Below are 25,859 nucleotides of genomic sequence, written 5' to 3' on the forward strand. Positions count from 1 at the left end.
GACCTCCTTCCTCTGAATAGCCCTAGCCAAGGGATCCTCAACGAAGCTATCAACCAAGGTGCAAATCATTTTGGAAAAGAAATCCAAGACATTAGGCAAAACAACCGTTTCTCCTCCAAAAATCTCCTCATTTCTCCATCTCCAAATCTGATGGCATACCACCACAAATAAGAGAGCACCATGATTCAACTCAGCCAAAAGTTTCACATTAATCCCATCCACAAACCAATCATGCTCAGAGTGGGCTAAAAAAAGAAGATAACACCTTTAAAGGGAGAACTTTCCTCCAAACCTTTTTACTTTTCTCACAGTCTCTGAGAGCATGGCACAAAGTTTCTTCATGACCTCTACATCTTCCACAAGCTCCAGACTCCACCAAATGCCTCCTTTTCTGTTGTCCTCAGAATAGACTCTAGCAAGTGCACTAGATACAAGTAATAAAGTGATAAGTCAAGTATCGTCTCCACAGGGATTGAGGACAAAAGTTTACTAGAAAAACGTTGCAGAACAAGGTGTTCGTTATATGTGACTTCTTTATATTGATGTTTGTTGAGATTTGTTGGTAACAGCACTACATACTAATTCTAGGTGTATATAAAAAATGACTACTTGATGATGATAAACAGGTAGAACAGGCTAAGCACAACGGAATGGGTTACCTTAAGTTCCTAAACAGTCTAACCAGTCATGAATGATGCAAATGAAGTCAAGGTTTCTGCTTTAATGCTCACTTAAGTCAACTCTCGTGTGTTCTTAAGATTCTAAGACTTACTAAAACCAACAGCATCCTAAAGGTTTGTTCTTTCTTGCATTAAGATCGAAGCAACATTTCAAATGAGAAAACCCTTGATACAACCACCTAACATGTCTGCTTCGGGGTTGGATGTTTGATAGAGAGTTCGATGAAGATGAAAGCAGTGTCCTATCATTCATCTAGCACAAGCATATATGCATAAGCACTGAAATATAAAGCCTCATCAAACACTTCATAAATTAACACCATTCATTCATTAATAAACTTAAGAAACTTACATCACCGGCCCCAACTGGCCAAGCCTATTCAAAAGGACTACTCACTCATACAGGCGAGTGAGCAATCTGCTGGTTCAAAGCTGTGAAACTCCATCTATGGAGCTTTCTTTCTGCCGGCCTTTCCTCTCGGTTAAATAGTCTATATTTTTGTTTCACAAAAGATGCGATGCCTTTTCTTTCCTTACTATATCTATTTAAAGGAAAGGCCAGGGTCAATACAGTACCAAAAGTATCCGATCAAAATATTACAATCCCAAGTCAATTGTTCGTAAATCGAAAATGCTAAAAGTAGTGAAGATCCTTTTGACCCTTGAACACTCAAGGGTCGAACTTTCATGTCATCTTGTTTCTTCTAGACTGCTCTTATCCGCCTTTCTGCATGCTGCTACTGCCACACCTACTTCCCGTCCTGTCGTTGTCCGTCATCAGAGGTTCCGGCGTTTGACCGCTGGATCAAAGAATGGCTCAACTCCTCAAGGCATGTGCGAAACAGGCTGCTTCCAAACTGTTCGACTTAATCTTTCCTTATCTGTACAAAAGCACCTATAAGACCTTCTTTCTTGTAATAAAGCACAAAACACCCTTAATTTATTATAATTAATACGTTAAAATGTAGTCAATTTCATGCCTAAAAAATACCCCCAAATTGAATCTTTGCTTGTCCTCAAGTAAACAACAGGTAGAAACAAGTTAATCCAAAGGAAAAAGAGTTAGGAATGAAAGAATACGGAAACAAGATTTTTGAGTGTTTCAGAAAAGAGAGGATGATACAAATCGTTTTGTCCTGAAGAGATATCAACAGAATATTTGCAAGTCATGAACTTTTGATGAGGTTATGCCAGTGTTAGATTTTGTACCCTACTCGAGAAATTCCTTAAAGCTTAAAATTAGACCTCAATTTTCACAAGGAACAACCTGTTTACCTGTCATGCCTCACCAAGGAATGAAATTTTTCACTCGCTCACTTATGGCACTTATTTGTCATAGGGAATGGAATGCAACTTCACTCCTCTGCTCAGTAAATACACCATTAGGGTGTGAGTTTGCTTTTTGGTCCTATGTCTATGGATCAAAATTTTTCCAAACATAGTCCAAAGGTCTTGAACATAGGTTGTAATGTTAGGCTAAGGCTAAGGTATGGAAGTGAGTAGCTTTTTAAGTGTCAGAATTCTGTCTTCATGCAACTTTATTTAAATATACCCAGTTCTTAACACATGAGCAATTCTGTTCTTAACCTAAACACTATACACGGCCTGTTTCATAACATTGGCCAGACTATTCTTTACACACACAAAAGACAACCATCCAAACATTTCATTTGAGGCTCAAGATATGAACATGTGTCCTGAAAATGAAAAGACTTTATTCAAAGATTTTTATCTTTCCTCACTTCCAGCATCATCCCTCAAATGTCATTATTTTAGCAATTTTATCTTCATACACTCATATTTTCTCGAAAATGTATTTTTTTTAACTAGAGCAGCTTGTTTTGAGGCATGAGACAGATTCAAGGTGTTTTGGGATAACAATGAAGGGAATGGGTTTCTTTGAGTGGTGTGTGTTTAAGAAAGAACAGGCTAAAGCACAAGTTGATTATCCTAAAAGTGTGAGTGCAATGCACAGGTAGGCTTTTTGTGTAGTGAATTTGGTATCTAAATGCCTTTTTCCTCCTATGTTTGTCAAAAAGAATTTCCATTTCAACAGGGCATACCCAAGCAAATTCTCCCTAAAGATAGTAAGTGCTGGGCCACTCATAAAAAGAATCAATGCATATTTAAATGCAATTGCAGGCTCAAGTTCTCATTATTTTTGGGGACTATGCATTAAGGCAAAGGGTTCCTCTTGTGAAAGTTGATTTAAAACTTCAAAAATTTTGGAACTTCAAGACTCGGGAAGATAAAAATCAAACACTAGGCTATCACCATACATTTCACTCATAACAAGCACAGCCTGTTCAGTGATTACTGCGGAAACAAAACAATCGAAACGCAAGAATATGTACCAGGAAATGAATATAATGAAGAATATTTACGAAGAATATTTACTAAGGACAGTATTAATCAAAGATCACATGGGGATACTTGTTATTTATAAGATTATACTACACTAACAACTTGTTCAGGCTTTTATCATGTTTATGTATACATATATTGTAATTTGTAATTCCCCACCCCCAAATTAGAATGGACATTGTCCTCAATGTTAGTATGAAGGCAAGCATAGGATAAACAATATCGGCATGATAAAGAACTAAATGCACTAAAATTTAAAAGAAGGGTGATAAATGTTACTAGATGTTAGGACATCGACACATTTGAAGGATCAGACGGGCGAGGAAAGAGAGGAATCAACCTCTCTATCCGCAGCAGCAGTAGCGCCATCCCCTTTCGAGGAGGCAGCAGCGTTGGCAGTTGTTTCAAGTTTAGTTCTTACCGGACTTTTGATCGAAAAACCAGATGGACTCTCCTTCCCATGTTCCTCTACACAGAGATTTTTGAGCATGTCAATATCTCCCTGCTGCACGTCATACTGTCACTCTAGAGCGAATATCTATTCTCTGCAGGCTTGGTTTTGAGCAAACAAGGCGTGGAACTTAGAAAGGATGTCTTCGTTGGAGAGCTTGGCACATTTCTGATAAAAGCCCAAATCTTTGGCTGGCTCGATTTGTTCCGACTCGGATGATACTGACACAGTGGGCTCATTTTTCCTCTTTCTACTTTCAACCCTTTTTGCTTCCACAAAATCCGGCATCCAGACCCACTTCCCGTTTACCATTCTTCCGAACAACATGCTCTGAAGGCTCTTCAAATCTATTTAGTCGGTGGTTAACCACCATGAGCCGGTTCCTATCTTCTGGCTTGAACACCCCAATGGCCTCCGCTATACGAGTCACAATGCTACCACAGCATATGACCGATGAGTTCTTCCTGCCAAACGCATTAATATATTCCCCGAACCAAAAACCCAGGTTCATCCTGCGCCCTTGCACCATACTCCGCAGAGCGGTAAGGTCGGCATGAGGGATAGTGGCATGATTCTTACGGGCGAAGATGGTGCCTGAGACCAGTTTATGAAGATACCTAATAGCGTAGTCCTCAATACCTGACGCATTGGATGCACTACCGTCATAACTTGGCTGGCCCGAGATTGAATGCCAGAAAGTCGATGGGTTGAACTCATCAAGGGTTTCCGTGAACGCCCCTTTGTACCCTTCAGACTCCAAGTCGTCGTCATCCGTCGCTCCTAGGAGATTGTTGAATGTGTTCAAGGATGGTCGTTGAGTGTGGGTCATGAGCCAGAAACTAAATTTTCCCTATTCATCAGGGTCGGTGATCTCGGGATTATGTTTGAAAGTTGCAAGAAACTCCAAGGTGAGTTCTTTATACGTTGGTTCTTTCATCTCAAAGAAGCACCCGAAATGCCCCGCTTCCATGGGTTTCCTCACTCGTTCAGTAAGCTTAAGTTTTTTCAATGTATCCCAGCACACAGTTCGTATCGGCCCAAACTCAAGCTGAGCCAGATCATCATAGTATTGTTGTATGGCGGCGTCCTTGAACTGGGATAGTTTCTTTACCAATTTCTCATCGGGGACAAATGCAACCGTGCTTGTGCCTGCCATTTTGCTCTTCCCCTTGTCTTTCTTTGTGCCTTTGATTTTAACCTGCTTTCCAGATCCTCGAGTGCTCATCATATGCTAGCGTCTAAATAGGGTTTCCCAAAGATAACTATCACATAATATATGGGGAACAGTGTGAAAAAGATGTGTGTGAAGCGAATTTGAATAAGGGTCTATAATGCGGTCGATCTCTTTAAGTAGGGAGAAGAGTGAAACGGCCTGCTGCCAAACTGTCATTATGACAGCGTTCCAATGAACGCCACCTGTACGAGTGGTTGGCAACAGGCGTGTCCAGTTGAAGAGACTCCTGGTGTGGCAAACGGTTACTTTTCTAATTTTGAATGGACTATTCCCCTACCGACTTTGGTTTTACCGAGAAAGGGTGCATTAGTAGGATATCATAAGTACCAAGCGACAGATGATTTGATGTTCACTTTTTCTGTCCACAGTTCGCCTCCCGTTTCCCAAGGATTGCTCTTCAACAAAAATTTATTTATTTCTCCTACTTCGAACAAGTAAAAATGTAAAACTGGACCCATAAGGCAGGGTAAAAGTTTTATGTCTTTGCTTGCACAGGAATCACCGACATTACGGACCATAATATGACACAAAATTGATCTTAACTTGACTAAACTACGCTAAATATTATTTGACAAAACTGGAAAGTAAACTATTAAAATGCAATGTTACTTGTGCTACAATTGGTGTTTGTAACGAACACACTGTTTTTTATTCTATTGGCTTGGTGGATCTTGGAAGTGGACTGTGTCAATCTTCCTTGTGTGATCATTCTCGAGATAGGGTTTTAATTTTTTCCCGTTCACCTTGAAAGGTTCATGACCCTCTTTGCCAATTTCGACTGCTCCATGACCAAACACCTTGTTTACCAGATACGGCCCTGACCATCTTGATTTCAGCTTTCTAAGGAACAGCCTGAGTCTTGAATTGTACAAAAGAACTCTCTGTCCTTCGTGAAATGTCTTCGTCTGGATTTTTCTATCGTGCCACATCTTGGTCTTGTCCTTGTAATTTACTGCGTTTTCATACGAAAACAGCATGAATTCTTCCATGTCACAGAGTTGCAGTTTTCTTTGATCGCCCACAGCCTGTTGCTCAAAATTCAAGAAAGTTAATGCCCAAAAGGCCTTATGTTCCATTTCAACCGGCAAATGACAGGACTTGCCGTACAATAATCTAAACGGGGACATTCCAATATGTGTCTTATATGCGGTCCTATACGCCCAAAGAGCATCGTCAAGCTTGTTTGCCCAGTCTCTCCTAGAATTGCCAACGGTTTTCTCTAAAATTCTTTTGATTTCTCGATTCGAAATCTCAACCTGTCCACTAGTTTGTGGATGGTAAGGCGTGGCAATTCTATGAGAGACTCCAAGCTTGCCCATCAGTTTCTCAAATTTGGCATTGCAAAAGTGGGTTCCTTGATCACTAATGATCGCTCGTGGGACACCGAATCGGGCAAACAGCCTTTTTAGGAATTTTACAACCACGCGGGCGTCATTGGTGGGACTAGCCATCGCTTCAACCCACTTGCTTACATAATCGACAGCTACTAAGATATATTTATGCCCAAAAGATATAGGGAATGGTCCCATGAAATATATTCCCCATATATCAAAAATTTCACAAACAACTATGTTATTGAGGGGCATGGCATTTCTAGCTGAAATATTGCCTGTTCGTTGGCACTCATTGCAAGTGCGAACAAACAAGTTGGTATCTTTAAAAAGTGTTGGCCAGAAAAAACCTGATTGAAGTACTTTGGATGCAGTTCTGCTGGCGCTATGATGTCCTCCTCCTTCTCTGTCATGACAATGGCTCAAAAAAGCCTGTCCTTCCTTATGAGATATGCACCTGCGAATAATTTGATCGACGCATAGCCTGAAAAGATAGGGTTCTTCCCAAAAGTAATATTTAATTTCTGCATAGAACTTCCTCCTTTGGTTAGTGGACAGGTTATGAGGTTTAAGTGAACTGGCCAGATAATTGGCGATGTCTGCAAACCATGGAGCAGGCTGTATGGTATACTGATGCTCGTCTGGAAAATTCTCCAAAATCTCTGGTTGTTCCTGGCTGCTTTGGTGAGAAATTCTTGATAAATGATCAGCTGCTACATTTTTCGTTCCCTTCTTATCCTTAATTTTGAGATCGAACTCTTGAAGCAAGAGTAGCCACCGTATCAATCTTGGTTTCACATCCTTCTTTGCGAACAAATAGCGTAGCGCAGCGTGGTCTGTGTGAACAATGACTTTTGACAGAACCAAATAAGGGCGAAACTTGTCGAAAGCATACACTACTGTAAGGAGCTCCTTCTCGGTAGTGGTATAGTTCTGTTGGGTCTCAGTTAATGTTTTGCTTGCATAATAGATAGGCCTGAACTTCTTCTCAATCCTCTGCCCAGGAACAACTCCCACACATGTATCGCTAGCATCACACATCATCTCAAATGGCTATTCCTAGTCGGGTCCTGCCAGTATGGGCGAGTTGATCAACTTGCCTTTTAACAGTTCAAAAGCTTTTAGACAGCTTGTATCAAATGAGAATTCTACATCTTTATGTAGCAAAGCTGACAAAGGTAGCGCGATCTTTGAGAAAGCTTTGATAAATCTCCGGTAGAACCCGGCGTGTCCAAGGAAACTTCTCACATCCCTTACATTAGTTGGAACAGCCAGTTTCTCTATCACTTCTACCTTAGCTTTGTCTACTTCCATCCCCCTTTCAAAAAATTTATGCCCGAGAACGATTCCACCAGTAACCCTGAAGTGGCATTTTTCCCAATTCAAGACTAAGTAGGTCAACTTGCATCGCACAAGCACAGCCTCGAGGTTGTTTAGACAGTTCCCAAAAGAGTTTCCATAAACAGAGAAGTCGTCCATGAAGATCTCCACAGTCCGCTCCACCATATCATGAAATATAGACATTATGCATCTTTGAAACGTAGCTGGGGCATTGCATAATCCAAATGGCATGCGCTTGTAGGCATATGTCCCATAAGGACACGTGAAAGTTGTCTTCTCTTGATCTTCACTGTGGATTGCAATCTGATTGTACCCCGAATATCCATCAAGGAAGCAATAAAATGCATACCCTACTAACCGTTCTAGCATCTGATCAATGAAGGGCAAAGGGAAGTGATCCTTCCTTGTGGCTTCGTTGAGCTTCCGGTAATCCACACAAACACGCCATCCTGTTATGGTTCTCGTGGGGACCAACTCATCTTTCTTGTTGAGAACCACTGTGGTTCCTCCTTTCTTTGGCACAACATGAACAGGGCTTGTCCATACGCTATCAGAAATGGGGTAAATAATTCCAGCATCTAGCAGCTTGATCACCTCTTTTCGCACGACCTCCTTCATGTGGGGGTTCAGTCTGCATTGTGGCTGGATAGATGGCTTGTGATCCTTCTCCAGCAAAATTCTATGAACACAGACTGTTGGGCTAATACCCTTGATATCATCAATTTTCCATTCAATTGCATCATGGTTTCTTCGCAGTACCTCCATGAGTTGAGCTTTCTGATCAAGAGTTAACTTTGAAGATATGATCACTGGGCTTCCGCTGGGTGGTTCCAGGAATGCATACTCGAGGTGTGAGGATAAAGGTTTTAGTTCGGGTTTAGACAATGGCACAGTGGGTATTTCAGGTGGTTCTTGATGAGTGGGAACAGTAGGATCTAGAGGAGGTGTAGGCAAGTTGGATTCAATGGAACAGCCTGTTCCTTCACATAAATTCGCCTCTTCTCCCAAGAGAGTCTCCAGAGTGTCCTGCCCCTGTTCCTGCAAAGTGGAAAGACTTTGAAAATCATCTAAGAAATAGCATGTGTCATCACTAGTGTCAGCTCGTCTCATCGCCTCATTCATTTTGAAAATGATTTCATCCCCACTAATTCTCAAAAATAGTTGTCCCTCTCCCACATCTATCAATGCTTTACCCATTGCTAAGAACGGTCTACCTATGATAATAGGAATATGCAGGTCCTCATCTATGTCCATTATGATGAAATCAACTGGCAAAATGAATTTTCCTACTTTGACCAGTACATCTTCCACAACTCCCCTAGGGTAACATACTGACCGGTCGGCCAACTGAATAGACATTCTGGTCGGTCGTGGTTCTCCTAGTCCTAGTTTAGCATACACAGAATATGGTATAAGGTTTATGCTAGCTCCTAGGTCACATAGTGCATTTTCAATATTTAACTTGCCAATCGAACAGGGGATAGAAAAACTCCCTAGATCTTTTAGCTTTTTCGGAAGCTGCTGCTTGTTCTGGAGTAGTCCCTGTTTAGTTGGATCATCGAGATGTTTTCCAACTTTTTCTTGTTTGACAAGAAATCTTTTAGGAATTTTGCATATGACGGCATCTGGGCAAGTGCTTCCACGAAGGGAATGTTGATATGCAACTTTCTCAAGGTGTCTAGCACCTTAGAATTTTGTTCTTCCAGCTTCTTGTTTATTAACCTCGTCGGATATGGTACAGGTGGAACATAGGGTGGAGGTGGCTTATACTTATTTCCTTGTTCCTCCTGGTCTTGATCACTGGTTAATTCTACCCCGACGGGTTCTTCTTGACTAGGAACAGTTTGTTCTTGCTCACCTTCAGCATTTTCGGAGGTTCCTGCACACTCAACATTTTCATTAGTAGATACAGTTGGTTGAGTTTGCTTACCAGATCTCAGAGTGATGGCCATGACATCGCCTTTGGGGTTTGGCTTTATGTTACTTAGCATTATCCCTTTTCCTTTTGACGTAGATGCAGCGAGTTGATGGACATATGTCTCCAGATTTTTAATTGACGCTTGTGTCTGCTTTATGAACTGCATCATCATTGTCTTCATGTCTGGTTCTATTTCTTCCTTGGGTGGAACAGGTTGTTTATAATGCTGTTGAGGTTGCCTCTGGTAGTGTCCTCCCTATTGTTGCTGATACCTTGGTTGTTCCTGCTGATTAGGCTGCCCTGTCCATCCGAAATTCGGATGATTTCTTGTGGCTGGGTTATAGGTGTTTGAGTATGGGTTTGGTGGATTTCGTTGATTATACCCTGCATAATCACATTCTCCCTGTTCACCTTTCCCTTGTTTAACTCTAGGGCAGTTGATGTTGAAATGACGCCCTCCACAAAAATCGCATATATCATTGAACGGGGGCTCGTTGTGAATTGATGATACATTTATCTTGCCGAGCTGTCTTGCAAGTTGTTCCACCTGGCTGGTTAGTTTTGACACAACATCATCGTTCCCCGGTCTTTTTCCTTCACTCCTGGCGGAGTGCCAATTATAGCTCGTGCTCACTACTCTCTCAATAAGGTCATACAAGGCTTGTGGTTCAAGATCTTCAGGGTTACCATTGGCAATGGATTCGATCTGGATTTTATAAATGTTGGTGACTCCATTGTAAAAGTTTTGCACTTGCATCCACATGGGGATGCCATGATTGGGTACCCTTCTTAGTAGTTCCTTGTACCTTTCCCATGCATCGGCTAAGGATTCATCCTCTTCTTGCACGAAATGGGACACCTTGTTTCTGAGTTTAATGGCCTTTCTAGGTGGAAAGTATTTCATCAGAAACACGCTGGCCATTTCTTCCCAAGTGGTGATCGTCCCCGGCTGCAAGTTTTTCAACCAGTTCTTTGCTTTGTCCATGAGAGAAAAAGGAAACAGCTTTAGCCTGATCACATCATCGGAAACTCCTCGGTTTGATCTGAAAGTGTTGCACAGTGTGATGAACTCCTGGATATGCCTGTTTGGATCTTCTGACTGGTATCCATTGAATTGTACTGCTGCCTGCAACATTTGTATCATAGATGCTTTCACCTCAAACATGTTATTTCCTTCGTTGGGCAACACGATGCACGACGAATGTCCTTCCGTGGTCGGTCTCGAATAGTCTCTAATTCTCATCACTGGAGGGTTGTTATTTTCTCCTTCTTCTTCCTGATTTGGTTGGACTGGTTGTTCGGGTGGTACCCTTCCAGCCATCCTTCTTTCTCTTTGTCGCTCTCTTTGTCTTGCACGTCGAGCTCCCGCTCGGTTTCGTCTACACATTCTCTCTAGTTCGAGATCGATAGGAAAAACAGGAGGTCCAGCTCTGCGCATAAACAGATAGAGAACTCCTTCTGGCTGCACAATTTAGCAAACAGATTAAAAACACCTTGTTTCACAGAAAATTTCATATAAACTTGTTGCTTTCAATCCCCGGCAACGGCGCCAAAAACTTGTTGTCCTCAGAATAGACTCTAGCAAGTGCACTAGATACAAGTAATAAAGTGATAAGTCAAGTATCATCTCCACAAGGATTGAGGACCAAAGTTTACTAGAAAAACGTTGCAGAACAAGGTGTTCATTATATGTGACTTCTTTATATTGATGTTTGTTGAGATTTGTTGGTAACAGCACTACGTACTAATTCTAGGTGTATATAAAAAATGACTACTTGATGATGATAAACAGGTAGAACAGGCTAAGCACAGCGGAACATGTTACTTTAAGTTCCTAAACAGTCTAACCAGTCATGAATGATGCAAATGAAGTCAAGGTTTCTGCTTTAATGCTCACTTAAGTCAACTCTCGTGTGTTCTTAAGATTCTAAGACTTACTAAAACCAACAGCGTCCTAAAGGTTTGTTCTTTCTTGCATTAAGATTGAAGCAGCATTTCAAATGAGAAAACCCTTGATACAACCACCTAACATGTCTGCTTCGGGGTTGGATGTTTGATAGAGAGTTCGGTGAAGATGAAAGCAGTGTCCTATCATTCATCTAGCACAAGCATATATGCATAAGCACTGAAATATAAAGCTTTATCAAACACTTCATAAATTAACACCATTCATTCATTAATAGACTTAAGAAACTTACATCACCGGCCCCAACTGGCCAAGCCTATTCAAAAGGACTACTCACTCATACAGGCGAGTGAGCAATCTGCTGGTTCAAAGCTGTGAAACTCCATCTATGGAGCTTTCTTTATGCCGGCCTTTCCTCTCGGTTAAAGAGTCTATATTTTTGTTTCACAAAAGATGCGATGCCTTTTCTTTCCTTACTATATCTATTTAAAGGAAAGGCCATGGTTAATACGGTACCAAAAGTATCCGATCAAAATATTACAATCCCAAGTCAATTGTTCATAAATCGAAAATGCTAAAAGTAGTGAAGATCCTTTTGACCCTTGAACACTCAAGGGTCGAACTTTCATGTCATCTTGTTGCTTCTGGACTGCTCTTATCTGCCTTTCTGCCTGCTGCTACTGCCATACCTACTTCCTGTCCTGTCGATGTCCGTCATCAGAGGTTCCGACGTTTGACCGCTGGATCAAAGAATGGCTCAACTCCTCAAGGCATGTGCGAAACAAGCTGCTTCCAGACTGTTCGGCTTAATCTTTCCTTATCTGTACAAAAGCACCTATAAGACCTTCTTTCTTGTAATAAAGCACAAAAACACCATTAATTTATTATAATTAATACGTTAAAATGTAGTCAATTTCATGCCTAACATTTTTCTATCAGAATTAGCAAGCAACCTATTTTTAGCCCCTAGCCACAGAAAGCTTCTAATACGGTACGGAATTTTTAAAGCCCAAATCGTCTTCCACACCCCTGGGTGCGAAGTATCCAACTCCTGATAGAAAGCCTGAAAAGCCGATTTACAAGAATAGGCCCCGTTGTTCATCAAAGACCAACAGTAACTATCCATGTCTTCCATTTTACTACTAATCTGAACTCCTCTAATTCTCAGGAGTGATTCCAGACTGAGGTAAGAATCAAATTTAGACCAAATCCAATCACTCTCAGAATCCACCACATCTGCAATCCTCCAGTTCTGAATTTCTAAAGGCGGTAAAGACTCACAAACTTCAAATAATGGCTTTTTACCAATCCAAATATCATTCCAGAAGCTGATGGATCTACCATTCCCCACATTCCACCCAATCCCTGAACAAAACTTAGCAAAAACCGCACTAATGCCTTTCCAAAGAAAGGAACAATTAACCACTCTATCCTTAGAACCCCCAAAGACCTTATCCTTTCGATATTTCCCGCATAATAGTTGAACCCAAAGAGCTGAAGGAAGTTGCCACATTCGCCACAGAAGTTCTATTAATAAAACTTTATTATTATCTCTGGCTTTCCTAATGCCCAGACCTCCCATATCCTTAGGTTGACAAACCTCATTCCAAGGAACAAGGTGAATCTTCCTCCCCTCCTCAGCTTCTCCCCACATGAACCGACGATTAATTTTATCAAGATCCTTGAGAACAGGCTCAGGAAGATGGCAAGCCTGCATAACGTGATTGGGAGTCGCACAATTGACAGATTGAACCAAAGTAAGGCGGCCAGTGAGAGAGAGAGAGTCTTAGCTTTCCAAGTGGCACACTTCTTATTGGCTTTATCCAAAGTATCCTTAAAATACACTTTCGACACTCTCTCACTATGGAGGGGGATACCCAGATACTTCCCAAGAGAAATAGTCAGAGGAATTCCAGACAAATCACTCAACCTTTTGCAGGCTCTCTGGTTCATATTCTTATAGCACATCATCCTGGATTTTCTGGATATTGAATTTCTGACCAGAGGCAGAACAGAAACACTCAAGAATATCCATAATCACACTTAACTGCTCCTCATTACCTTCTAGAAAGATCAAAACGTCATCTGCAAAGAACAAATGAGTAACCTGGGGGACAGAACTTATTGATGGCCACCGGGTGGAATTTCCCATTATCAACAGCATCTTGGATTAGGTGAGACAATCTTTCCATTGCAATAACAAATAAGAAAGGGCTCATTGGGTCCCCTTGACGGATACCCCGGTAAGGAGAAAATTCCTCCGACATATCCCCATTGATCAAAACTTGAAAAACAGGAGAAGAGATACAAACCTTAATTAACTTCCTCCAATTGTCAGGGATCCTTGCTCTCTCTAGACTCTCAAGAAGGAAACTCCAGTTAATGTGATCATAGGCTTTCTCCAGATCCAACTTAAGAGCCACAATACCTCTCTTCCCCTTTTTGATTTTCATAGTGTGGACCATCTCTTGGGAAATAACCACATTATCCATCATTTGTCTACCAGGCACAAAGCTTCCCTGATTCTGACTAATGATCTCAGGAAGAATGCAACAGAGTCTATTTGCCACAATCTTTGTAATAGTCTTATAGAGAACATTACAAAGACTAATAGGCCTCATATATAAGAAAGAAGAAGGCTTCTCAACTTTAGGAATCAGAACTAGAAGAGTTCTGTTCACAAGCCCAATATCCTTAGAGCCATTAAAAACCTTTGATAAAGTTATAAATGCATTCCTTCACAACCTCCCAGTGTTTATGGTAAAAACCAGTAGGCAGACCATCAACCCCGAGAGCTTTAGTAGCCCCAATATTAAAAATGGCTTGATCAATTTCATTTAGGGAAATAGGGTGGAAGGCTTCCAGAATTCTATCCTCTCCCACCATGGGAAAGGTAGCAACAGTTTGAGCCTTATCCAGATCAACATGTTCCTCTTTAAAAAGGTCTTTATAGAAGTCAAGGGCCAAGTGACGAATATCATCATCCTCATAGACCCAATCACCATTAGAGTCTTTAATAGCATCAATCATATTGCTCTATCTTCTAATGACGGTAGAGAGATGAAAATACCTGGTATTCCGATCCCCATATTTGATCCAGGATTTCCTATATTTCTGAAACCAAAGAAGTTCTTCCTATCTAAGCACAGCTTCCAACTCCTTCTGAAGGGTTCTGAGGAGACCATCCAAACTGTGATCGAAATTAACCTCCAACCTACGATGAATGCCCTCAATTCTACTCAATAATTTATTCTTTCTCCTAATAATATGCCCAAAGACATTTCTATTCCATCCCAGCACATTCTTTCTGAAACCCTCAGCAGCTTGAAGGACATTAGAGTGAGGCTTCCAATTGTCTTGAACGAAGTCATTAAACTTAGGGTGAGACTCCCAAGCCACCTAATACCTAAACGGTCTCCCCCCTAGGTCGAATGCCTCTCACCAGCTTGACTAATATAGGACAGTGATCCGAATGACGGAAGGGAAGATTTAACACAGATACTTCAGGAAATCTAGTTTGAGCTGAAACATTAGCATAAACTTTGTCCAAACGAACAAAGGTACTGTTGCGCTTTCAAGTGAACTTATGACCAGCGGCACTCAGATCAGAAAGCCCATATAAATTCATACTATTCTTATGATTGAGGCAATGATTAACATAGTGATGCGTGCCCCCTCTCTGATCACTCATAAGAGCAATATCATTAAAGTCACCACCAGCCACAAAGCAAGAATCAGTCATGTTAACACTCATAGAGTAAAGAACCTCCCAAAGCCGTTTTCGATTAGCCAGGACAGGATCAACATACACCAGGGTAATAAAGAAGGGTTTGTTACCAGAAAAGCTCACTTTACTATGAATAAATTGTTTATCCATACTAACGATATCGAAATGAACCCGATCTGGCTTCCAGAAAAGCCAAATCCCGCCAGCTCGGCCAATAGCCTCCGATCTAACACAATTCCAGTTCCTAAACTTTTTAACCACCTCATCTGCTTTAACTCCACTAATCTTAGTTTCCATTAAAACAAAACAAGAAGGATTAAATTGTTTAATTAAATCTTTAACATGGATACGGGTAGCCTTGCTAGCTGCTCCTCTAACATTCCAAACCAACAAATCCATAGACGGGAGGACAAACTGACCGCACCCACAACCCTAAACCAGGTATTTATTAGGGGCTCCTGAGAGCCTTGCCGAGGTACCAGCAAGTCCCCTCTTATCCGACAAAACCATAGAATTATGGACACTTTTTTGCTTACCCTTAGGCTTTTTCATACTAATTTTGTTAACACCCATAGCCTTCCCAATACTAGGTTCACCACAATGATTAGGAATACTAACCTCATTTAACTTCTCCTTCCCTTGAGAAGCCTGAGCTTGGGACCCAAACTGGGATTCACCTTTGGAAACAAAAAGGGGGTTAACAGTTTCAACCATATTATTTGAAGGTTCAGTAGATTCTAAGCCTGGCATGCTTTGCTCAATGTGATTGTTAGCCTGGTCAGAATTTTAGACTTCCTCAATAGTCAGGGCTCCAAATCTGGACCCTGAAGTGATGCCTGAAGCAACCCTAGAATCCACCCTAATTTTAGGGTGGGTCAGGGTAGACTCTATATTAATGTTAATGTCAGGGGGACGATTTTGTACAACCGATGGACGTGTCCTTCGTCTAGCCGACCTCTTAGCCACCATCCAGGGTCCAAAATTCCCCCCATCTCCTTGGATCCCTTCCTCTCTTCCACTACCGCCCTCAATTACCTCCTCTAACACCTTCTCCCTTTTGGGGCAACCCTCGTGAGTATGACCATATATACCACATTCAAAACAAATATTATGTAAACCTTCATACTCAATAAAGTATACCTTGTTATGAACACATAATTTTGACAAAAGAGGTTTGGCAAGATCAATATCAATACAAACTCTTGCAAACTTACCTCTAATAGCCCCAATTGTAGTTTTGTCCACATGGTGAACCTTCCCAACAAAAACTCCTATCTTATTAAGAAAACTTTCACTATAATATTCGATGGGTAGTCCCGGAAACCTAACCCATGTCAACATCCTGTTTACCAAGCAATCATGAGGATTAAAATTAGGAACCCAAGGCCTTAAGGCCATAACATGATTAGAAATAATATACGGACCCCCATTGATCACAGCGTTATAATCCTCAACCCGAGTAAATTTAATGACATAGTAGTCATTTTCTAAGTCAGTAATGCTGACTTTCCCTTTCTTAACCCACTGAGCTTGGATCCTCTGAGCGAAATAGTTAAAACTAATTCTTTTCCCAAATACCGTTACTATTAATGAAATCCTCCACTTATCCCTAAGCGCCCGCTTATCCGCTGAGGAAAGCCGAATCACAGGACAAAGCGGATCATCTTGATCACCGTCCTCTTCGTCAGAATCAGAATACACTTCTTCCGACTCCCCCTCCATCAAAACTTCCTCCATACAAGGCTCCTCCTCGACCACACCCATCACCGTATCTTTCCATGAAGTTTTCCCTATTCCAGGATTAGAATTGAATTTATTTGCCGATTCTCCAATAGGTTTGAGAGATCCATTCATACCAACCCGAGATTTGGGGGAAACCGCGTTCCCCTGAGCCTGACCCCCACAAACATCACCTAACCTACCCAAATCCCCTTCCCTTGTCTGGATCCGACCCGCGGCTGCCTTCTCAATCGTCGTAGGCTCAACCCGAGCCAAATCATCCCTGCCCGCCCAATCCCTGCCCACTTGGACCTCACCAGCGCCCGAACCCCTCCCCACACCCTCGCAGGCTACTGCCGCACCTCCCACCAGCGGCGACCCCTTGCCACCTACATCAGACAACAGACCCTCCCCCATCGCACGACCCTCAGCCCCTTGCCATGTCGATCGGACGCCCAGTGCCCCCCTAGCCGCCTGCGCCCCACCACGCCCCACGCCCTCCATTCTCCCCTCTCCTCTAACGCCATCATCCTCCAATCCGCCCTTCCCAACCACGCCGAGGCCCCCCATCCTGCTCCGCCCTAGCTGCCGCAACCTCCTCCCCCCACCCCGCCGCCCCCTTTCCCTAGATCTATCCCTTTTCCTTTTCACCATAAAACCTTAGCTTTAGGGATGTATTAATAACATTGGAATTGAATTTTCTATAATTTCTAAAATAAAATTAAAGTAATAATTTATCTAAATATAACATTGGAATTGGTGGTGGATATGTCCACTCACGCAGAACAATCAGTCCGTTATTTTATTCTTATAATATGTACATCTAATTGAATTGCAACAATCAAAATACAAATAAATTAACAAATTAATTATGTGTTGAATTGCATTCAAAGTAGAATTAATATAATTAATTCAGTGGTTACGAATTCAAATTGAACTGCATTCAAATTACAATTAATATAATTATTAAATGGTTACAAATTCAAATTGAATTACATTCAAATTAGAATTAATATTAATTCAGTGGTTACAAATTCAAATTGAATTGCATTCAATTTGTGGGATCCGACAACTCTATAATGTTACGAGTCTGTGTTCTTTTATCCATTACACAGCACAAGCATATTTTTCTAAAAATTTTCTTTTAAGCAATCTGTTTTTTTGCTATTGTTCTTTTGCTTCTGGTGATACATTCGCACACAGTCAGAGTTCGCCTTAGTTACCCTGGGAGACGGTCACCAAATTGGTGCAATCTGTCTTAAAGGAACCGGTAGTTCAGGCATCGGGTTAACCTTCGATTTACGGTTTGATTTCGCTTATATGTTTCCTTTATTTATTTTGTTGTTGTGTTTTCTATTTCTAATTTAGTTCTCTAAATAGATAATTATATTCTGTAATCGTTTATACTGTTAATAAAATTATCTATTTTATCCTACTCGCGGTTTATTAGTTTCTACAATCTTAAGACAAGCCACTACTAATTTACCTTTTATATTTACAGATACCTTGACTCGATTTTTGAATTAATTATTTGATGTGTTGTTTTGGAGAGAATTGAGCATGGTTTAGAAAAACGGATTGTAACGGGAACAACAAAAGCACAGTTTATTTGTTAACTTTTTCCCATAATTTTATAACCAAATAAAATAAAATATAGAACCATTTCAATTAATTTGAAACTTCTACCCTTCTAATATAAATAAATATAAGTATCAAGTATATTTTATCATTATAAAATAACATCATTTGATTATACAAAACATAGTATAAAAATAAACGAATCCATAATCTAAAAAATCATGTAATTGAAAAAAAAACATAGAAATTAGAATTTGATTTTATTCTAGGCATCTATTAATAACATTGGAATTGATTTTTCTATAATTTTTAAAATAAAATTAGTAATAACTTATCTAAATATCACCACATTAAAATTCACTAGTTTTATTTTTATTTTTTTGGTAAAATATAAAAACTACATTAGGATGCGATATCTGTTGATCAATATAGGCCTATTGCAATGAGCAACTTTAGTTATAAAATAATTGCAAAAATTTTGGCTGATAGACTCGCTTCTATTGCATCTCGCATTGTTTCTCAGAATCAATTTGGATTTATTCCTGGACGAAGTATTCACCAATGCATTTCGCTTGCTTCTCAAGGCACTAATATGCTTCGTAAAAAGTGTTTTGGAGGGAACTTAGCCTTGAAGGTTGACACCAGGAAAGCTTTTGACACTTTAAATTGGAATTTTTTACTTGCCGTGATGGACGCTTTTGGTTTCTCTATTCAATTCAGAGACTAGATTATGAATGTTTTATCTGCATCTCAGATTTCAATTTTGAACAATGGAGCCATTAGTGGATATTTCAGATGTTCAAGAGGGGTTCGACAAGGCGATCCGCTGTCTCCTATATTGTTTGGTATTGCCGAGGACTTTCTTAGCCGTTGGTTGCTTCACCTCGTGGATACTGGGCGACTTGCTCCAATGCAATATACTTCTGCAAAGATGTTTCCGACTCATTTATTTTATGCTGATGACATTCTTCTCTTCTACAGGGCCTCTTCGGGTAATAGCTGTTATTAAGGCTGTATTTGAGTTGTATGTATCTATCTCGGGTCAGTGTGTTAGTTGGAACAAATCTGAATTATTTCTGGGCTCCTTTGTTTCTTCTGGACGTGGCAATCATCTTGCTGATATTATTGGTATTCGTCAAAGGTCTATTCCATTTCGCTATCTTGGAGTCCCTTTGTTTTTTGGTTTACCAAAGACACGACATCTGACTAGTTTGATGGATAGGGTGCTTGCTCACTTTGCTAAATGGAAAGGGCATTGTTTGTCTATGGCTGGGAGAGTGGCTCTGGTAAATTCTGTAATTACTGGTAGCTTCATTCACTCTTTTAGCATTTATAAGTGGCCCTCTGCGCTACTTACACGTATGACTAGGCATATAAGGAATTTTATTTGGTCTGGGTCCATTAATTGCAAGAAGCTTGTCACTGTCCCTTGGAAAATTTGTTGTCAAAACTTCAAGGATGGAGGTCTTAGAATCAAGAATATGTCTATTCTAAACAAGGCATTGAATGGAAAGATGGCTTGGGGTCTTCTTCAAGAAAAGTCTCTCTGCTTTAACTTACTTAGAACTCGTTTTCTCAATAAAGCAGGACAGTCACGATATTATATCATGAATTCTTCTATTTGGGGCTCGATAAAATCCATTTATTGTAAAGTTGAGCATCACTGTTTTTGGTGGATTGGTCAGCACTCTGAACTTAATTTTTGGAATGGGGCCTGGATGTGTCCTTCACTGGCTGCACAAGTTGGCCTATCTGCTAGTCAACAGCATCGTTGTTTTGATTTGGTGGAGGATTATTTGGATGGTAATAATTGGCATAATCTGCCCGTGTTACATGCGAATGTGGAGAATAGATTGCGGAATATTAGGCGGGGTAGGGACGATGTTGATATTTGTGTTTGGAAGCCTGCTACGAGTGGGGTTTTAACTGTTAAGCTCCTGTACACTTGGCTTAGATCTCCTCATACTCAACAGCCTTGGAGTCGTTTTTTAAGGTGTTAGAGTGTTCCTCCTGCACACTCGCTTATTGGATGGCGGGCTTATCTTGGGTATTTGCCAACACATGATCAGCTTTAGTTGCGCGGCTGTCAAGTTGTTTCTTGTTGCAGTTTGTGCTTGTTAGATTTTGAAACGTTGGACCACCTTTTTTTTTCTCCTGTCGGTTTTCCAAATTTATTTGGCATGGTGTTAGCTCATTGTTTGGAAGACGAATTAACACAGACTCGACTCTTAAGAATCTGGTTGATCATGCTGTTATTCAACGTTTCAGTACTCAAATCGCTGATTTGTGGGCGGCAGCAATTGTTAATACAATTTGGGCTCTATGGCTTGCTCGTAATAGGTCCATTTTTTAGGATGGGAGGGTTGATACTTCCGTCACGCTGAGACGGATTTGGGGAGCTGTTCGTGAATCTGCTCACACTGGATGGGGCTCCGTTTGGAATTCGCTAGTTGAACTTCAAATCTTAGGTGAGCTCGGGATTGAAAAGCGTCTTGCTAAGGCTCCGCACATTACTCCGATTTTTTGGCAACCACCTCCGAGGGATTGGATTAAGATCAATACTGATGCGTCTGTCACGGGTGCTCCTGGTCCTGCGGGTTGCGGAGGTATTTATCGCTCGCATACTGGCATGTGCCTTGGTGCGTTTGCCTTTCCGATTGAAAGTTCCTTTGCTTATCTTGCTCAACTATCTGCTGCTATTTACGACATTGACATGGCTATCAGCAAAGGTTGCCGGAAAATTTGGCTTGAAAGCGACTCAATGTATGTTGTGCAGATGTTCAAATCTAAGTCTTGTTCGGTTCGTTGGTTGCTTAGACAAAAATGGTTCAATTGTTTAAATCAGATCGATTCTGTGGCTTTTGTGGTGTCTCATATTTTTCGTGACGGAAATCATGTTGCGGATTCGCTTGCAAATTATGGACGGACAGCAACAGCTTCGACTTGGTGGGATGTTGTCCCGGATTTTTGTGGATCGGTCTTTTTTCATGATCGTGTAGGACGTTGCGTTTATCGCTTTTCCTAATTCTTTGGCTTCTCTTTTTGTATTATGACATTTATTTACTCTTTTAATAAATTTGGTTCGGTGCTTTTTTGGGTCTGTGGTGGGGGTGCCAGCATAGCTGGAATGTCCACCGCTTACCCTTACTCGCTAACCAATCTTTAATTAAAAAAAATATAAAAACTACATTAACACATAAAAACAAAACAACAAAAAGGACCCCTAGGAGTTGAATTTGTTGGAAATTTTAGAGAAAATAACATTTTATTTTACATGTTGATTTTTTTTATCATTTTTTGAGGCTTATACATACAAGGTTAAAATGGTAATTTAAATGATGTTTTTCCATAAACATATTCTATTACATGTGAGTTTTTTAACGGTATATTACATGCTCAAAAATATTGAGTATTGAATTAGATATTCATACTCAAAGGCACTATGTAAAACTTGTGTTGAAACTAAGTTAGCCAAATCTTCATTTCATTCGGTTGAAATAAATAATGAACCACTTGATCTACTACATAGTGATATTTATGATTTGAAATTTGTTCAAACACATGGAGGTAGCAAATGTTTTATTACTTTTATTCATGATAGCGTCAAATATTGCTATGTATATTTGCTTAAAAGCAAAGATGAGGCTACAGTGAAATTTAAACTTTATAAGCTAGTAAAACAATTAAAGTGGTTAGAAGTGATCGAGGTGGTGAATATGTAGAACCATTTGGTAAATTTTGCTCTCCGCATGATATTATTCATGAAGTTACACCACCTTATTCACCTCAATCAAATGGAGTAGCTAAATGTAAAAATCGTACCTTAAAGAAGATAATGAACGCTATGCTAAAAGTTCAGGGTTGCCACAAAACATGTGGGAGGAAAGTCGTTTTATTAGCTAATTACCTTTTAAATAAAGTACCCCGGAATGCTATGCTAAATATATGTGTTGTTTTGGTGAGAATTGGGCAATGATTTAGAAAACCAGTAATTGGATTGTAACAGGAACAACGAAAGCACAGTTTATTTGTTAACTTTTCCCCATAATTTTGTAACAGGAACAACGAAAGCACAGTTTATTTCCTACGCAATTCTATATGTTTGATTTGAAGTCGATGACATATACTGCTATTCACCACTTGCAGTACCCAACAAATGGTAAAAGCCATTTAGAATCAGGAAACTCTATAGGCTTACAATTTAACTTCATAAATCTTGAACTCTGTATTTTAAAATCATCATTCATTACTTAAAAGTTACTAAAAGGAGTGAATACCACGAATTAAACACAAAAATGTCTATCGATAACAAAGATCCATAAACAAGAACCTATTCTATCTAGCAAAATAAAACATCCGAAACTTGAGGAGAAACGCTATTCCTTTTGGCCAAATCAATGGTCACCTGGTATGCTCTTGATGATATCAGAATCACCTGTAAACAAATCAATAAACAACATCAAGAAAATTGAAAGAAATTAGAAAATAAGAACCAAATTCTATAATAAAATCCTTAATTACCTGCATCAATAATGCTGAGGCAACACACTCTGAAATATTTCCCACAAGCAGTACCCAAGTCTACATTGTCTGAAATAATAACAAACTCACATAATCAGCCAACAAACAAGTTCCATTAAAATTTGAATTCATCAATCCCTCAAATTTACTAACTACAGCTTTGAGATTAATATAATGCTGTGAATATACAATCCACAATCATTTACAATCATAAACTGCAGCTAGGACAAGATCACAAAACTTGAGATATCATAAATCCAATCAATTGAATGTTATGCGTTACTCTTTGACATGTTTGCAATTTAGAATAATCAAAGTAAGCAGGTTCTTGTATTAGAATAGCACATGTACCTCGTAAACGAAATGAACACTGAGATAACGATCAGAAATAAGGCAAAATAAAAACTCAAAACTACATCCATACCATTTAAATTCCTCGGTACAAGGGCAGTTTTAAAACTAAATTAGCAAACAAGGAGATCAGAAATAAGGCAAAAAAAAAAAAACTCAACTACATCCATACCATTTAAATTCCTGGGTTCAAGGCCAGTTTTAAAACTAAATTAGCAAATAAGGTGATCTTAAGGGTTGTGCTTATCATGAAACACAAAGGATTAAGCCCAGAAACTTACTGCCGTTGTAGTGGTGCACTCCAACTTTTGCCAACATAGCATAGTACTCGATCTCAGACTTCCTAAGTGGAGGACAGTTATTGGCAATAATAATCAGCTTCCCTGCAAACATCAACAATGGCGTTTATTGGTTAATTAACAAAAGGAACTGAAATTACAGTCTAAGTACAAAGGGAAATAACACAATTAAATATCTCTACATAAAGCCATATAACCACTCAACATCATATTAGGAACATATGATACACTAATCGTAATGTAAGAGTAAGTGGACAATGTAAACCTTAAGAACTTGCAGACGATGGAATGCAAATGAGATTTAAAAGGTCATCTACAATTAAAAAGTTTCCATTAACCCCCAATTTGGAGCTTAAAGATTAGAGTTAATGGGAGTAAACTCTTAGGTTAATCTAACATTTTAGATTCCATTACTTCCATTAGGGATAAACTAACATTTCCAAGCAGGTAATCTATAAGAAAAAGCTAATGTTCCCAACTTTGACGTCATCTAACATCACTTTCTCATTAACTGAGGCTATAGATGTTATAAAAATAACAATTGTTTGCAAGTTTCACCAAATACTCATTCAAACTTAATAAACTAAAAAATAAACATAAACTCTAACAGTTAACAAATAATTTAACACGAATACTTCATGAATGGGGGATCTGAAAGCACATCCAGTATGCCAGCGGAAGATGTATAGCTATATTCGATAAAATGACAACATCCAGCAATCAGATCGATACCAAAATACAAATAAGAAACTGAAATATAATACCTTTATTGCTTCTAAGGGATTCCAGGACAGTCTTATAACCCAAGGTGAACTTTCCACTCTTCATAACCAGAGCCAACCTGCTGTTGATGCTTTCATGAGTCTTCTTCTGCAACGCATCAATTCAAATAAAAACCGTTAAAAAATCTTAATCTTCCAAGAAGGTGAAACTTGACTGAAAATTCCAAGGCTACCAAGAATTAAAAACAGGGAGAGAAAATTTACCGTCTTCTTGGCGGCCACCATGGTTGCTCGTCGATTACTGCCTAACACAGAGAAAGAAACCCTAGTTCTGAGTTGGGATGCCGCCTGAACTAAACTAGAAAGGACCGATCCGACTTCAGACGGAAACAGAGAAACTGTTAGGTAAGAGAGAAACCCTAGTAAAGATATATATTTATCAAAAAAAAAAGAAAAGAAAAAGAAAGATAGACATTATAAAATACGCAAAAAGCATCTTAAGGTCCCCGATCTTTTATTGTTTGGTGCATTAAGCCCCCGATCTTTCATTTAGGCACATTGAGTCCCTGATCTTTTATTGTTTGATGCATTAAGCTCTTGATCTTTCATTTAGACACATTGAGCCTTTATCTTTCATATATGGGTTTATTAGGTCCTTCCATAAATCAATTTATATATCAGTATATTAAGGGTCTGTTTTGTTAGGTTTATATAACTGCACCGTTTAACATTTTCTCTGGACACTACATCATTTTGGGTATTTAATTTTCTTCATTTTCTCTGGAAGTACCTGTGTTCGAAACCCAATAGCAGCATTTAACATTATGGCCACTGAACTTCAATTCTTAACCGTATGACCATTGAACTTTACACTTTTTAACACTGGTGGCCACTCAACGCCTCAAAACGATCGTTGACGGCCTAAAAATAAAAAATCCAAAGTGTAATGATAGTCTAAGTAACTTTATCTCTTGAAAATGTTCATTTTGAGATCATTTAGGTGGTGTTTTGTTAGGAGAGAGAGAGTGAATTTTTAGAGAAAGAAAGCTCCAAAAAATGTGATTTTGGAAAATAAATATATGGTTTCATGGTAAATGTTGTTTTGAACAATTTTAATTTTTCAATATTTTCATTTTGAGGTCGTTAACGGTCACTTTGAAGAGTTAGTTAAAATAGAGTGGCAATCAGTGTTAAAAAGTGTAAAATTCAATGACCATACAGTTAAGAATTGAAATTCAATGATCACAATATTAAAATTGGTAAAATTGAGTTGCCACCGGGTGTAATTTACCCTATTTTCTTTAATATACTAGTAAGTTTTTTTTAGTACTTATTTTTTTAAGCAATGACAATATTTATTAAATTATTAAAATGAATGACTTATTCTTAATATTTATTTTTTAAAACTCTATTTTTTATATCAAAAATTATCTTTCTCTTTTTTTGGTAGAGAAAAGAAAAATTAAAACAAAACACCACAACACAACACACTAGTCCGGGATTAGCCGATGAAAGCTCACTCCCATATTATCTTCAAAAAGCAAAGACAACAGGAACTGAGGGGGAGAAGAGAAAATAGACACGCACAAGGTCCTCTCATGGCCCTTCGCAACAAGACGATCCGTCACCCGATTTTGCTCTCTGAAAACATGGAAAAAGTTGACAGTATCGAAAGAGGAGCAAATCCTTCTAAGTGTTTTAACTAAATTATGGCACC

The 25,859-nt window shown here is 39.4% G+C and overlaps 1 protein-coding gene and 1 non-coding gene across 2 annotated transcripts; one reads left to right on the forward strand and one right to left on the reverse strand.

The window, feature by feature from the left end:
* Window positions 1–10,086: 10,086 nt before the first annotated feature.
* Window positions 10,087–10,193, forward strand: LOC136225182 (small nucleolar RNA R71). The gene has a single exon (XR_010686912.1). It is a non-coding gene; the product is annotated as a small nucleolar RNA R71 (small nucleolar RNA).
* Window positions 10,194–22,440: 12,247 nt separating this feature from the next.
* Window positions 22,441–24,572, reverse strand: LOC136223161 (large ribosomal subunit protein eL30). Its single transcript, XM_066011027.1, has 5 exons — window positions 24,407–24,572; window positions 24,185–24,290; window positions 23,403–23,504; window positions 22,771–22,839; window positions 22,441–22,684 (listed from the first exon to the last, which is right to left on the reverse strand). Exons 1-5 carry the CDS (start codon window positions 24,425–24,427, stop codon window positions 22,644–22,646), a joined length of 339 nt encoding a protein of 112 aa, XP_065867099.1. The 5' UTR covers window positions 24,428–24,572; the 3' UTR covers window positions 22,441–22,643.
* Window positions 24,573–25,859: the final 1,287 nt, after the last annotated feature.

Source organism: Euphorbia lathyris, chromosome 3 (assembly GCF_963576675.1).
Source record: "Euphorbia lathyris chromosome 3, ddEupLath1.1, whole genome shotgun sequence".
Classification (NCBI taxonomy): domain Eukaryota; kingdom Viridiplantae; phylum Streptophyta; class Magnoliopsida; order Malpighiales; family Euphorbiaceae; genus Euphorbia; species Euphorbia lathyris.